The 16,357-nt window shown below is 43.0% G+C and overlaps 1 protein-coding gene across 6 annotated transcripts in view; it reads right to left on the bottom strand.

Moving 5' to 3' along the window:
- Positions 1 to 7,312: 7,312 nt before the first annotated feature.
- Positions 7,313 to 16,357, bottom strand: part of PAK5 (p21 (RAC1) activated kinase 5) — a 160,369-nt gene continuing 151,324 nt past the window's right edge. For all 6 annotated transcript variants that reach the window (XM_053284708.1, XM_053284709.1, XM_053284710.1 and 3 more), the window contains 3 exons: positions 13,983 to 14,108; positions 10,488 to 10,622; positions 7,313 to 9,756 (listed from right to left, as the gene is read on the bottom strand). In XM_053284708.1, the coding sequence (XP_053140683.1) occupies positions 9,601 to 9,756; positions 10,488 to 10,622; positions 13,983 to 14,108 (417 nt within the window). In that variant the 3' untranslated portion in view covers positions 7,313 to 9,600. The remainder of the gene's footprint in view (positions 9,757 to 10,487; positions 10,623 to 13,982; positions 14,109 to 16,357) is intronic.

The raw sequence follows: 16,357 nt of genomic DNA, 5'->3' as shown, positions 1-16,357 counted from the left end.
GTCCTGCCGCCCCAATTGCTCTGAGGATTATGGCGCCAAGCGGGAAAGCGGCGGGAGGGGTAAGTAAACCCTCCCCAGTGCCGGACCGCAGTTGGCGGCTCCGTGCACACCCCTAGTTAAAAGTGGAGCAGATAAAAAGTGATTACATATGAACATTACTTAAGGTGCATAATAATACTAAAAATACTAAAAATAGTAGAAGGTACACCAGAAGCATGAGGACATAATAGCTTGAAAAGTAATAAAGGTCATTAAAGGGCATAAACCGGAGGGGGGTGGGCATAAAAATGGATGTAAAAAAATTAAAAGACATGAGACAGAAATACATAAAAGCCTAAATAAAACTGGAAAACAGCCAGACTATAAGGCTATAAGGAGTAGTTTTTTTTGTGTTTTTTTAAAAGGGAGGAGTGTAAGTCTTTCTATGGAGTCAGTATTGAGTGAGCAAGTGTAGAGTCACCAAGGGTCAGATTAAGGCTGATAAGACTCACTGCCTACCATTTGATGACGAATGCTGTTCGCCGCCACACAGAACTTGGCAATGCTATATGTGATGGCAGGCTTAAAGTCAGAAAGCAGCAAGGAGCTGTAGAACTGGCTCAAATGTTCCCGATACTTGCATAGCAATGGAAGGATGAGGGAGGCATGGATATCTCTATAGTACAAACAGTGGAGGAGGACACGCTTGGTAGTTTTGATCTGCCCTGAGCAATGGGCATAGTCGCTCTGCAAATTGAGTCCTTCTATAGACCTTCAAGCACTGCTGAAGGGAGGGCATGACAGCAAGCCAGAGTGAACACCCTCCTGTGCTTTGGAACCTCCAATTGACTGAAATGTGCTGCTAGAGAGGCAGAATATCTCAGTCCATCACAGATATGAAAGTTCAGAGCCCTGCCAAGATCGGTTTGGCACTCAATGTCTATAATGCCTTGCTTGATGGTGGCTTTCACCTGGTCATAACCCATACTAAACAAGGTCCGGGGGGAAAGACCCAGGGTAGCTGTTTTTGTCTCGATTATCCGAATCCATCTAGATTGGTAAATAGTGGATCAGAGTAAGGCATGCCTTTAGCAGTGATTTATAAGGGTGAGACATGGATTGAAGCAGATGTACATTCACAGTCCTACTATTTGACATTTGCACTGTACTTCTGTCTTCAAAGTGCTTTTGCATATATTGTTATCCTTGCAATACCATGTAAGGCAGGTCAGTTGTATTCCCATTTTGCAGAGGGGAAGCTAATAGAGTGCCTTGCCTAAGGCCACCTAGCGAGTTCACAGCATTGTTCTACCTGTAGAGGTGTGTGAGCTGGCTCGGAAACTGAACTGGCTCACCTTCGAACTGAACCAGAGGGGAGCTGGTCCAAGGTTGAGCCAAGTCAAGCCTGGCTTGAAACCCTGCCTCACGAGCTGGCTCAAGGGTTCGATGCGTATACTTGTAAAGGGGAATCTGAGAAGGATTCCCCTTTACAAGTAAAGGGGGGTGGGGGGAGGCACAAGAAAAAAAGGGTAGTCTTTTTTACCTTGAAAAACAAGCTGCTGGTGGGGGAACGGCGGTGGCAGGAGCTGCTTCCACCCTGGTCTGTATTTGAGCCAAACTGGGCTAATGTCCAGCTCACACATCCCTATCTACCTGGGTTTGGGAGCTGTGTGTGCTCCCGATTTTTGGTTGTGTGGAAGCAAGGTAAGAGGAAAACCTGGGTAGAAGTGATAGTGTGGAAACAAAGTAGGAGGAAAAGCTACCCAGGTTTTCCTCCTACCTTGCTTCCTCACAGTCACTTCTACCCAGGTTTCCATCCTATCTAGTTTCCACACAACTGAAAATTGGGAGCACACACAGATCCCAAACCCAGGTAGAACACAGTTTTCAATGGTGTGAATGACCTCTTCATCTCTTAGCCATTTTACAGCACCAACTTCAGGCCAACGGCGGTGGTTTTCTTATATGTATGATGCCCCCAAGAAAAAGAAGGAAACATGAACAAGAGGCTTGTTGAGATGCTGGTGGGCCCCCATGGTGAATGAGCTGAATTGAGTTTTGTAGAATGAGAGTTGTGCTGGAGTCTTTTATGGATACCTGTCAAATCAAGATCATTCCTGCTCCCAGAATGGGGTTGGGCACAGGCATATTCCCTCTATAGATATCTCATGATTAGCTTGCTGGGTTTTCCCATTGTGCTAATGCCCTGGTATCTCAAGTACCACAATGCTTGTAGCTGGGCAAGCTGATGGCAATTCACAGACCTCCATGGCTAAACATCAGCACAATGGACTTTTTTTTGGGGGGGGGTGTTCCCTGAATGAATCACTTGTTGCATCCCAAATAGAGATGTACAAGGTACTGGGCAGGGGTGGTTCAAAGGCGGCGGCGGTGGTGTTGCACTTTAAGGGTGGGGAAGAGTGCACTTACCCCTCCCTACACTGCTGCCCTGCCGCCGCTCCATTTCTCAAGGCTCTTTTGGAGCGGCAGCATACTTCCCTGCCGCCCCGCCCCCTCTTTGCCCAGAAGTACTGAGTGCATGTGCATGTGCATTTGATAAATTAATACTTTTAAAAATTAATTTGCCATTCAAATTCAGTTACCCTTCTGTGGAAACAGCGAAAAATGATTGCAGATGCTTGCTCCATTCATTCCCCTGCCCTCCGCTGACTTAATCCTAGGGCCCAAGAGTCAGCCTCATCTGAAGGTACTTATACATCTTGGTTTGATAACACCCCCCCCCCTTTTTTGTCAGAGGAAGAGGTCTCTAGATATGTGGAGCCCCATCTATTAAGGGTTATTTTATGGCTCTCAAAATAAAATAAAAACTGCCCATGTTGTTTGGGATGTTGTGAACCAAGTCTGATTTGTATACTAGATATGCTCCGGAGCTAGCATATGAAATTAGGCTGGTTTCCCCAGTTTCACAAAGTAACCAGTTCTTTATATGGTGACCATGTATAGTCTAGGCATGAAGGTAGAAAGAAGGTCCAAAATACTCTCAAACAATTCAATGGGCTTTATTATAGAAAGTTGTTCATCAGGATAAAATTCAAACATTTCATCCAAACCAAACATGTTTCTGATTCAAGGTGTAGTGGGATGTGCCTAGCTATCATATGTGGGTGCATTCAATAACTACAGCTGTCTAATAAATCCTAATAAAGCTTTTAGAGAGAAACAGAGAGAGAAGCAGGAAAGGGAGCGCTTAGGAAAAGGAGTGGCAGTGATTTTAGCATTTGGATGCATGTGAGACGGGTAATCAAGTCTGACCCATTGTGTCTCTCGTGAGTTTCACAAACACTGATAAACAATGCTAGATTACCCCTGCCTTCACAAATCATTTACCAGAGGCAGTCATGAGACCTGGTTGTCATGCCCTGGTCAGTTCATCTGAATTCAGGCATTAATTGATTCCTTAACAAAATGGAGTCAGACACCAGCCTGGATTCCATATAATTCTGGGTTGGTAACTCTGGGTTTAATGTTGGGGTCAGGGTGTCCCCAACAGGGGAATGTTCTGAGTGCCATTTTTGCCCTACTCATTCCTGCCCCACTTCCATTTTAGCAGTCTCTGATCCCCCATAAGCTAGCTAGGGAGACATGTGCAGTTGTGATGGTGAAACAGGATTCTTACCTGTCACTTGGCCAATGTCACAGGTCAGTTTGCTATGCCACTGCTCCGCCAGGTCATCAGCAGGAAAGCAGTTGTATCAGTGATAATGTTCTTGAAGTTCCGATACTGAATCAAGCTCTCACACCTGAGCACGGGCCAGCCTTACTACCCCAACAAGAGGGAAAGAACCGCCCAGAGAGCAATTTGTTATGGGGTGGGTAACAAATAAAGTTTATTTATTAATTACTACTACTACTACTACAAGAAAGTACAAATCTGCGAGAAAGGACCATGACAGCAGAATTTAGCTGCTGGTTTATAAATAATGGTCTCATCTGCGCTAAGCTTTTGCTACACTATAGGATACAAGCAGAAATAGAATATTGTTGCATGAAATATGCAAGTTAAAGACATTCACACAGCAGAATGGCAAACTTGTATTTTTTATTTATTTTTATTTGTGTGAGTATTTTCTCCACTGAGTTGTTCAGTGTTCACAAAAGTCTTTAAAGATGACAATTACTTCTAACAAATGCAATGAATATTGCTGGGGCGGGAGGAACTCCTATTGATAGGAAAATTACAGAATCTTTTCGCACTTAAGGTGGTAAATGTGTATATTTTCTGACAGTTATTGTATTTGAAGATCATAGAAGTTTTCTTTTGCAATGTTTTTAGCAAGGTCATTTTTATTAATGACGGCCACATTATTGTTGTTGTTGTTGTTTGTTGTTATTAAAATGTATGTTGTAGATTTTCACTCTGTGATCATTTCTGGGCACACAAGTTCTGATGCATGAAGAGCTCCCATACTTGGAATAGTTTCCCCATGAGTTTCAAACTGAGGAAGCTGATCTGCCCATGGAAGAATAATTCAAAGCGTACTCCTCTGCTTATGTCAAGACTACTTAATACATTATGTTTTCCAATAATTGGAAGATATCAGGAAGCTTAATCTTCTTTAGAAGTAGTAAATGTATAAAAAGTGATATAGTTAATGTTTTTAGCCTATTTTCCAGTAGGCTTATGAGATCATTTGGCATTCCGTATGTCCGTGTGTGTGTGTGTGTGTGTGTGTGTGTGTGTGTGTCTCCCCCATCAACTCCGCAATGCCTGGACCAATATGAACCAAATCAGGTACAGTTGTAAGGACACATAGGGACACCTCAGTGCCATAGTTTGTGATGATGTCATCCACCCTGATCCAAGAGGTCAGACACATAAACTTTTGAGGTGCAAATGGGTTAACTTTGAACCCTAACCGCCTAACCAATTTGAACCAAATTTGCTACAACTGTAGGGACACATAGGGACACCTCAATGGTGACGATTGTGATGATGTCATCCACCCCATCCAAGATGGCAGATGTGTGAACTTTTGTGACACAAGTGTACTAACATGAGGACTGTCTAACCTATTTGGACCAAATTTGGTACAGTTGTAGTGAGTGACACACAGGGACACCTCAATTGTGTCATTGGTAATGATGTCATCTTCCCCAATCCAAGACGGCGGATGCGTGAACATTTGAGGAGCAAGAGATCTAACTTGTGGTCCTCAATTTGAATCAAATTTAGTCTAGCTGTAGAGATAGTGAAAGGAAAGTAGGCAGATTAGTTCTTACTAGAACAACTTGTTCATTATGGAGACATGGATGAGGAACTTTTGCATGTATTGGCTGACATTTGCAGAAAACATGCTTGTGTGGCAATTCACATATTGCAAAATACACACTTCAAAGAAAATAATGTTAATGCTGAAATAAAGAACATCAACTTGTGGCTGGTGACAAAGTTTTCTGATGGGTGTTAATTAAATCACTCGCTGCTAGTAAAGAATAATAATTGGTTTTTTCTTTTGTTTTTTGTTTTTACTAGCAGCAAGTTTTTACTGATGGAAAGCTGAGCAGTGCTCTGACTTCTTTGCATCTTAAGGTGGGGGTAACTTCAAGGGCCGAGTTCAGCCGAGACAGGACTAATTGGCCCAAGTCCAAGTTTTCAGGGAGCTGCATACAAAATTTCCTAATTCCTTCATTGGGGGGGGGGCGATCATAGAAGATCCAAGTGCTTTACAGCACGGGTGGTCAACTTGAGGCTCTCCAGCTGCTGTTGAACTACAACACCTATCATCCACAGCTCAGGTTGGCCACCCCAATTATATATCACATGGTGTGTGTGTGTGGAATCACTTATTTTGACATGTGAGAGAATAGTGTGCTTTGATACTGTATATATTTGCTTTGGTAGTAAAATTCCATGTAAATAATTGAATTCTGATCCTACAAATGGCAATCATGCTATTTTTTAAAGATAGGATTACAGAGAGCTGATTTGCTTTAGCTAAAGAAGCCTCGCTGCCTTTGGCTTCTGGATCAGAAGCACTCAGTCCCTTGTCACTTCATGCTGCTTTATGCCAATGGCATAGAATTCAAATCACAGGACACATAGCAGCAAGACAGGCTTGGTTTTCACAAATGACGTGGTCAACCTGTGTCTGGGCTGTACCCCTATCAGACTGCAGGGGAGCGCTTATGTGCTTGAAAAAAACATATATAACTAGCATATCAAAAAGAAGGGTAGCTCTCTTAGACTCCCAATCCCTCCACCCCATGGGGGATGGGGGAGAGAATTCTGTCTTGTGAGTCTCTACTGGTGATGGCATTGTTCAGACCTTGGCTCACCACCTCATCCGCTGGGAGAAGTTGGCCACGTTGCCACCCCAAGAACTTAGCAATCAACACTAAATGGACAAGTTAGAAATGGGGAAAGTATGATGGAGTGGGTAAGATGAGGCTAGAGGAGTGCTGGAAAGGATCTGTTGATCCATTTATGTTCTGTTTACTACTAAAAGGGTAAAATGCAGGGGGTCCTGGGTTGCTCTGATGAGAACTCAGCTGTACAAGGTGAGAGGAAAGCTGTGGCATCACATATCTACTCGATGATGTTCTGTCAGGGACAAAGCTACACCACAACAAGATGAGACAAATATCCCTGGCTCCTTGCTCTCCCACACTCACATCTTTGAAGAAGAAGGCAGGAGGGCAGGGACCATCTTCACTTCATGTACCTATGTCCCTGCTGGGCGCTTTACACGCTGTTCAGCAGTAAAATGCTTTGGCTTGGCAGGATTGTTTTGAAAGCATAAATGGCTTGTGCAACCCTCCTACAACCAGAAAATACAGCTACTTTTTTGTGACGCACATGCAACATTGTAGGACTAAAACACAAGGATAAAATCTGAAAGGTGGCATTGGGAATGTGAACGGCACCTTGCTGACAGTGCTGGGACTGTGATGTCAAAACACAGGCAGTATGGAAGCACACTTAACGGACATGTAGTGACACTGTTGTCATGTGTAATCTGGAAAGCGCTCTGGTCTGAAGCAGGGTCAAAAATCTCACTCCCTGTTTCAGGGCTTCATAGGATTGAGCCATTTATCCCACAGAAGATGCATTTACAACTGAGGTGCAAGATGGAAGATCAAAATGGGCTTCCGTGGCAAACTATTTTGAAACATCAAGTAAGCTCTGCCAGTGCAGATAATAATTTAAAACACTAACAGGGTATGATATTCAAATTGAATCAGCATTGCATAATGTCTGTTATTCTGATTTAATTTTTAACTATGAAATTTCAACATCCCATTATATTTGTAATGGAACCAAGGATCTTCATCACCATTGGCCAATCTCTCTAGAATCAGCAGCATTCTGATATCTTCTTTTGTTTCTTTTTTATTGTAAGCAATGACCAACTTATTTATGCAAAAAAAAAAAAAAACCCAAAAAACAAAAACAACAAAACAAAACCAATCACACACCTGGAAACCCCAAAACAATGTCCCCCACATAATGCAAAAATGATCTAACCAGATATGTTAGATTCAGGATCAGGTATAATTTTCCAGTAAAGTCAGTAATAAGAAACAAACAAAAAAGTTGGAAAATACATGGCTTTCATCTGATGCATCATTTTAAACAAAATATGAATAAATAAATTCCTCCATTGTGGAAATGATTATGAAGCACTTTTAAAGTCAAATCTCTATAGGCCTATGGTTGACATGCACATCTATTCAACAAGCAACACAAAGTCTGTTGTAGTAGTCACTGCTGAATTAACATTCCAAAAGGGTTTTGACAGCATTTCCCTCCCCGTCCCCCAGTATGGCAAACACATCAATATATTCTAACAACACTTGGATTTCGGCTTGGAAAATGCCCACTCGCTGGCTGGACTTCTTGAGTCAGTGTTTGACTTTGAATCATAGACTCCCAACACATGAATATAAATAACAAAGACTAATATTGCAACCCTGGAGTGGACACAGGCTAAAATGAAGAAGAAATGTCCATATTGCTAGATGAGGCAAATCATTAACCCTTCTCTCCGGTAGGTGAGTTGGATATGCACACATTATATTATATATAAGTAGCATGTGTGTGAGAGATTTAGAAACAATTATGTCGTGAAACTGCAACTCTGGAGCCAAGATTCAGATTTCTGTGCACACAATTGGGTGTTTTGGATGACTTTGTCATCAACAAGAGTGCAGATCTCTTGCTAAGCATTTGAAAATCCTCCTCATTATACTGATTTCCTCCCCGTCAAACCTAATAACCCATAGCTTCAGTTTTTCACCACCTGTAAAGTTTCTTTCCTCTACCCCAAACAACATTTAAGTGAGGAGTTGCTCCTCAAGCTTCCCCTCTGTCTTCATCCCTGGTGGAAGTCAAGCACCCCTGCTGCAAAACAGGCCTGCACAACTTGTGTATGACCCAACAAATGGAACACAGCTCACTGGATGCATATTGTGGTACAGTCATGCAGGTAAAACCAAAAGGTTTGAGCAGCCCCAGGCAGGCCTTGATTGGTGGCCTGTAGTTTGCTTTGAGGACCATGATATTTGCAGGGCTGTGTTCAAAACACAGGATAATGACAGAGGCGTAAGCAAGACCACCCAGGTGCCTGCATGCACAGTAAGGTGTCATTCAATCGCAGCCACTGCTTATAACATTCAGAACCCACTTACACAATGAGAAGTGGTGGTAATTATCAAATGGCACAGCTTTCTTTTTGGCAATGAAGCTTCAGTTTGTGCTCTTACTGTGGTAGTGGGGCTGTGATTTCACACAAACTAGCAACCACCCAATAAGCGGCAGATAGCACATGATACACATTGTGATATGAACCAGCCCTTAGCATAGGTACCTGTGCATTTTGCAAAGTACCTGTTTCTTCAGGAGAATACTGAAATCTTGAAACATTCTTTTAAGGAAAAAAGTGATATAGTATCGCTCAGCAATTGAAACATTTGAAAAATGAAGACATATGTTTGGCTGGATAGAAAGTTCTTGTCAACATTCTGAGCTGCTAAGTGTGTGTGTGGTGTGTGAGTGTGTTTGTGTGTGTGTGTGTGTGTATGTGTGATCCTCTCTCTTCAAAAGGGATAAAAAAGTAGGAAAGATCTGGCTCAAACGCTTGCTAAGTTACACCTATGACCTCAACTAGCACTATCGCTATGACATCAAAGTACCATAATTTATCAAAAGCAATGTACAGAAAATTACAAATTCATTTCAAAATACGTCACACTGCTACAACTGAGATAAAAAGTGCTTCTTTTTTGTCAGAAAAAGTGTTCTTCTGAAGTAGAAGTGCCGTTTCACTTAGATTTTACATAAAATTCTGGTCTTCCATCCGAATTGTGCTACAAGCTTGTCTTTTTCCTCCTTCCAAGTGGGGTTTGAAGTCATGTCCTCCTTGCTTTGATACTCGACAGGATAAAACACCAACTGACTGTGGAAGATGCATCCCATGTAGGACTATTAGCTGTCAACACATCATGAACTGGGAGAAATTCTGCTTCATTGTATGCTGAGCTGCGTCAACGGTAGTACTTTTCTCCGTGGTGGTGCTCCCTACTGCTTTCTGCTTGCCTTAGAGTTTTCATCCAGTTTCTGAGCAGCCTTCCCCAGGGGAGGGGGGAACCCTGTAGCTGAATTCAGCGGTGCCTGTACTGCCTCATGAGAGGCACTATGCAAGAAGGAGGCCCAGCCAGTTTCAGAAAAGGATGTCTCAACAGTTCTTGTGCTGTTCCTCTCTGGGAAGGTTCCCTCACCAACATCAAGTCTAAAAAGCCACGGAGCACTGAGGAAACCTGTGAAAGCCAAAACAGCACTGTGAAGCAAGGCAACATCTACATGCTATGCATGGTACCCTTATATCATCTGTTACAGTTCTCAGAGGCTGCTGAGCTGGAAAGTCAGGCTCAGTGGCCCTTCCTGGTCCACCCACTGCCACCACAGGTGGGGAGGAGGCCTGCTCACCATATCCCCCACCCCCAGCCGTGCACATGGGGGGCTGGAATATCAGGAAGGAGGGCTCATGGTGGGGAGGAGGACTTGTGGTGGCGGAGGGGAGGAGGGCTCATGGCGGGGGGCAGGGGGGCTTGTGGCGGGGTGGTCCGGGTGCCCAGTTTGCCTCGGTGCGCCACTGCTGAGAATCATGTTTTTGGCAGTGAACAGCAATCTCCTGGAGAGGGGAGAGAAGCAACAATGGCTTCCTGATCTCTCTCCCCATGTGCTGTCATGCTCATCAGGACAACTAAGCTGAAAGCTCTCTACCTTGAGTCAGCTCTGACAGCATCAGCGGATTGCTGCCCGTCATGTCAGCCTCTGTCTCTAGTGCCTGCCAAATGGATTTCTATTACAGGCAGGTTAATTGACACTCATGGATGGTTAGCAGCACAACTGAGGACGGAAATTATCTAAGCAGACCCCTGTGATAGACTGCGACTTTAAAAGACACCAGGCATAGCACCTATTTGCTCAGGGTTGTGCTGGAAGATGAAGATGCCTATCAATGACCTCACCATACAAGCATCCTCACCTTATGCAGATCCTTCACTCGTGGGGGTAAATTGTCTCGGATTCTGCGCATTGCCTGGAGTGGCGGCTCATTGAAATAAGGTGGCTCTCCATCTATCATTTCTATGACCATGATACCAAGGGACCAGATATCCACCTGCAAGAAACATCAATGAGTTGAAAGAGGCTGCATGCAGTTAGCTTTTTACAGGTGTTGAATCCTCAAAGAGGCATTGTCCCACTGACTTTTGAAAAAAAGGGACACATTAAGGTTGTTCACTTTCTGACCAAAAACGTTGGGGGTGGGGAGGGCTGGCAGGGAGGCAGACTCTTTACTTGCATCCCTGCACACAATCAAAGTTGCTTGCAGTGCATTGGGGAATTTCCCCACTGCTTGGTGCTCTTGCTGCCCAGCTTTGTGAATGCTTGGGCTGCAAGTAGCCCAAGAATTAACATCACAGGGGAGAGGGGTAGAAGGGCACACTCGCACCCTTCTACCCCACTATTAGCCCAGGTAAAAGACATGGGCTAGCCCGTTGTGGACCACAGGGGTCAGGACTGATCCTGGTACTTCTCATGGCCAGCTCTGTTCAGGTAGGGCTGCTCTACCCTGGGTAGAGCTGGTCGTGAGAACCACCTTATTTGTTGCTGGTTGAGTGGGGATCACCCCTTTGGAGTCAGTGAAACAGGGAGAGCTCTCACATTCAGTTTTAGTGGTGAATAAAAAACCCTATTTTAAGCCCACCTTAAGTGGCACAGAAGGTTGCTGGTTTGAATCCCTGCTGGTACTATATCGGGCAGCAGCGATATAGGAAGATGCTGAAAGGCATCATCTCATACTGTGCGGGAGGAGGCAAACGCAAACCCCTCCTGTATTCTACCAAGGAAAACCACAGGGCTCTGTGGGCACCAGGAGTCAAAATCAACTTGACAGCACACTTTACCTTTACCTTAAAACCCTATTTTAGCAGCAGCAAGGTGGATGGACTCGATTCCAATAGCTATGAATGCACCACTGAGAGACCTTAAAGGGCAAGTTGAAGACAGATCATCCTGGAGAGAATCTATCTATGTGGTCTCTAAGAGTCGACACTGACTTGACGGCACTTAATCAATCAATCAGTCAAAACCCTATTCACAAGTTATACTGAATACTTGTACAATTTGTGTGCAGTATGCACCTGTTGTCTTGCATTATTCATATTTCACAGGGTATGGAGTTATAGCATTTGGATTGATTGAATTTGTATTTTTCATTAATAAAGGGCAAATGCAAATGCATAATGTGGGAGAAGGGGGAGAGTAGAAACCATGCAAATCATTCCCATGATAGAAGATGCCTATTCGGATGCATTTAGGGTCATCTCAAAATTTCAAAGCTTCGTATCTGGCAAAAAATAGGAAAACAAGTTTCCTATGGAGTCTGCATGTTTGTACTTTCAGATCCTGTTACCTCTTACCTATAAATCTCAGTTGGCTTTTTTTGCCTCTATACTACAATGTAATTTTTTTTTTAAAAGGATTCCATTGTTTTTTTCATGGCAAGCCATGGATGTAGATAGTTGACATATTCACAGACTTCTTGCTTTCTCGTTTGGGGCCAGTTCTTGCAGTCCCTGGGCTTTTCGATTTCTCCACATGCACCATCCCAAGGGACACCATTGCATACAGCAACAGGCATGCCAACTGGTGGTCCCTGAATTCATTTGCAGTGATGTCTTTGATCATGACAGGTGCTGTGAATATTAAAACTGCTGCAAAGAATCACCAGTTCACATGGAACCTTTGACTATGTGAGTAGGGGCAGATCCATGCTCAAAGACAACTGCATGGAGAAACTTCAGCTGTGAAAAATGACTGTGGATCAGCTCTTAGCATAGTTTTAATTTTCAATAAATTAAACAAAAAAAGCATTAAGGCTAGGTGGGATGCTGAGTGTTTGATATATATACACAAGTATACACCAAAGAAGGGTGTGTACGTGCGTTTTGTATTCCAAGAAAACATTACACCTTGAGATACAATTTTGCATGGAACTAATGTTCATAACTGTGCATGTGAACATGATGCCTTCACTTATTTACTTATTTGTTTATTCATTCACATTTATATCCCACTCTTCCTCCACAGAGCTCAGAGAGGTCTACATAGTTATGTCTATCCTCACAACAGCCCTGTAAGGTAGGTTGGGCTGAGAGATAAATGTCTGGCCCAGAGTTATCCAGTGAGTTTCATGGCTGAATGGGGATTTGAACTCGGGTCTCTCCAGTGCTAGTCCAACACTCTAATCACTACACCATTATGTTCAGACACTTGGATTCTGATCCAGGTTTCTGTTTGTACACCTTTAGCTGGATGGGGATCTGCATAGGCAACTAGACATTGTTTGTTTATATTTTTCTCCTCTCTATAGTTCTCCTCTCTCTTTATATAGTTCTCCTCTCTCTTCCAGCAGCCAGGATGGTCCCCTTCCCTTCAAACAGCTGATTGGCATCATTTAAAAAGGGGGGTCAATGTTGGGATTGTTTTATGTTCTGTTGGATTGGAACATAGTCGTTTGCAGGAATGAAGGGTATTTATCTCCATTGCCTTTGGGAACACATACATTTCCCTTCATTCTTTTCAAATGCAAAGCTTGCTTATTAATTAATTAATTAATTCTGCAATTAATTAATTCTGCACATTTCTGCTCCACCCTACCTGACAGCTTTGCATGGTTTACAAAACCAAAAATCAAATATAATCACTTAAAAATCAAACTTAAAAACATATAAAATCTAAATAATTCAAACCCAGTTTAAAACAGTTAGAACAAATTAAAACAGTTTAAAAACCGTGGATGGGCAAAACTCCCCCAAGTTTTAAAGGCTCTGTCAAAGGCCAGGAATGTTTCAAACCCCCCGATTTCTGCAGGGAGTGCATTCCACCCCCCAGGAGCAGCTACAGAGTCTCCACCAGACATGCCTGTGGCAGCTGGAGACGGACCTCTCCAGATGACTTCAATATGCAGCAGGGATCATACAGAGGAAGGTGTTCTTTAAGAAGGCGTCCTCGTTCTTGAACAAAGAATTGAACACACAAGAATGGGCAATAGCATACTCTTAACGGTCTGGGAATTTGGTGGTATGTTATGCCAGTGAGTGAACAAGCATTTACTTTAGCACATGCCACCCCCAAGATGTTTTTTTTAGTGTTCATGTCGTGTCGCTCTGAAGAGTGAGACCATTTGGCTTCAGTGTCAATGGGCTGCCCATTAGTCACAAAACCCTGAGGGACATGAAGACAGGCCAGTTCTACTACAATCACCAGCTGTTTTACAATGAATGCACACAGAGGGTTTGATAGACCTGTTTCAGCAGAGTGTCTCTCCCTGTAGGAACCCTCATCCGATAGTAAAAGCTTCTTCTAGGAAGGCTGTACTCAAAATCCCTTTGTTTAGAGAGAAGAATGTGGAAGCAGGGTCACTTCAGGAGTGGCCTGGAGACTCTGGATGGAGCAAAGCATCAGTTTTGCTTACCTCGGTTCCATAAGGCAGTCTAGAAATCACTTCAGGGGCCATCCAGTAGGGGGTTCCGACGAGTGACTTTCTTTTTGGAACATCTTTTGATACTTGAGCACAAAATCCAAAATCTGATAATTTTATCTGGAAAATAAATCATCAGGAAAAAATTATTTTATGAAAGAGCTGGTTTGGAAGGAGGGGCTGTAAAAGGAAGAGGTGAGGGACCACGCTTGAGGAACAGAAGGGGAGGTTGTTCAAGACACAGGGCACAATCAGAAGTGTGAGAAGGAAGATAATTTGACTGACAGATTCAGGTGCTCCAGCCCTCTTTGGAGAGGAGAGCTGATCTTGTGGTAGCAAGCATGACTTGTCCCTCCATCCTGGTTGCATATGAATGGAAGACTTGATGTGTGAGCACTGTAAGATATTCCCCTTAGGGGATGAGACCGCTCTGGGAAGAGCAGAAGGTTCCAAGTTCCCTCCCTGGCATCTCCAAGATAGTGCTGAGCGAGATTCCTGCCTGCAACCTTGAAGAAGCCACTGCCAGTCTGTGTAGACAATCCTGAGCTAGATGGACCTATGGACCGACTCCGTATATGGCTATGTTCTATGTTCTCCAAATAATATTCAACACATACAAAATCTGTGTACAGTGAACAGTGTACACATGTATAGATTTGTACGCCAGTTCACGTTTTATGTTCAATGCACATAGTACCTGCACATAGGATCACTTTAAAAATAAATATATGTACAGTCATTCACACATAAACATGTGGATTTGCACATAGACCTATATGCATGTGCAATGTAATGTCTGTCTTCACCATATTCAGCTTCAGAGGGGCCTCCAGGAGGAGAATGTCCCTAAGAAGGAGAGAAGGGATTGACAGAAGGTGAGAGCTCAGGATGAAAAAACTAGATTTGGAAGCCTTTAGCACAATGATAATAGAAGAATGAGAATCTATGGATTCCTATAACCCCTGCTAACTGGGCAAAGAGGCACCTTTTACCATGGTGATTCTCTTTATTTAGCAGATGGAGAGTAACTGGCCCTATCCACCCCCAGCACAGTACTTCCAGTGACTGTTGCTGGTGTCTATCTTATGTTTCTTTTTAGAATGTGAGCCCTTTGGGGACAGGGTTTCATCGTATTTGTTTGTTATTTGTCTGTGTAAACCGCCCTGAGCCATTTTTGGAAGGGCGGTATAGAAATTGAATTATTAATAATAATAATAATAATAATAAGAAGAAGAAGAAGAAGAAGAAGTAGTCAGATAATTCTGGGAGGTATGTCATTGAGAATGTAGTCTGAGAAGAGACCTTTTGATCTCATCAGAAGAAAGATAAAAAACTTGAGGAGAGAAGAACAGCTGGAAATTATCATGGAAATCATCAAGAGCTACAGACTTCAAGGAGTCTGGATGCATTAAAAAAGAGGGAGATGGGATGGTATCTGGAAGGTCATGAAATTTTGAAGAAGAATGCTTATAATGGTGCAGGCTTATGCATTCTTTGAAAAAATATAAGAAATTAAACATCACAGAGGTGGAAGGAATGGGAGATGGACATAAAAAGCTAAAAAATGATGATAAGAGAACCAGGTGTATTTGAATGTAGAGAGAAGAGACACAGGGAGAAAGAAGAAGAATGTGGAAGTCTAGGATGGAGGAGGAGGGGGAGATGACTACAGGACAAGTGTAGTCCCATCCAAAGGCACCACCCAGAGCCTTTGGATAGGATAGTATAAAAATGTAATCAATCAATCAATCAGGTGGAATTCATGAGCGATATTCATGTTGGATTTTATTAACCTTCTTGAAGAAGGCTTCAGTATCTTTAGAGCACAACTGTTAATACAGGCGCCCTATCTAACACAGTCTGCAAGTAGCAGACCTTGAGAGCAAGGTTTAGCAATGTAACCATTACTACTACTATTACTACTACTTAACTGTAACAAACAATTCTATGCATTTGTAAGGAGATGGAGTAGAAATGGAGTGAGGAAGTGAGAACCGTGTTCTACAGTAGGTAGCTTAAGCCATTTATAGATTACACAGGACACACAATTTTAGTCAATGAGGTGCATGTAAAAATGTGCAGAAGAACTTTGGGTTATGTCTGGTGTTTTTCATTGTTATCTTTCAGTTGCTCTTATCACAATGGATGTTATTCATGTAGGGTGACTCTCTCTTTTCTCCTATGAGAACCACTACGTACTTGGAAATAAGGAAGCATTCTTGATCAATTCACAGCAAACCCAATTTTGCAAGGCTCTTGTACATCAAGATAACACTTATTGCTTTGCCTTGTGCAGAATAATCATAGACTAGCAGTAGAGTCCTGGGTTTGTGTGCCAGAAATGGAGAATGCACCCTACTGGCTCATTT

This window comes from Hemicordylus capensis, chromosome 1 (genome assembly GCF_027244095.1).
Source record: "Hemicordylus capensis ecotype Gifberg chromosome 1, rHemCap1.1.pri, whole genome shotgun sequence".
Lineage (NCBI taxonomy): Eukaryota > Metazoa > Chordata > Lepidosauria > Squamata > Cordylidae > Hemicordylus > Hemicordylus capensis.
Note: the sequence above shows the minus strand (reverse complement) of the source record. Positions and strands in the feature narration are given on the sequence as shown.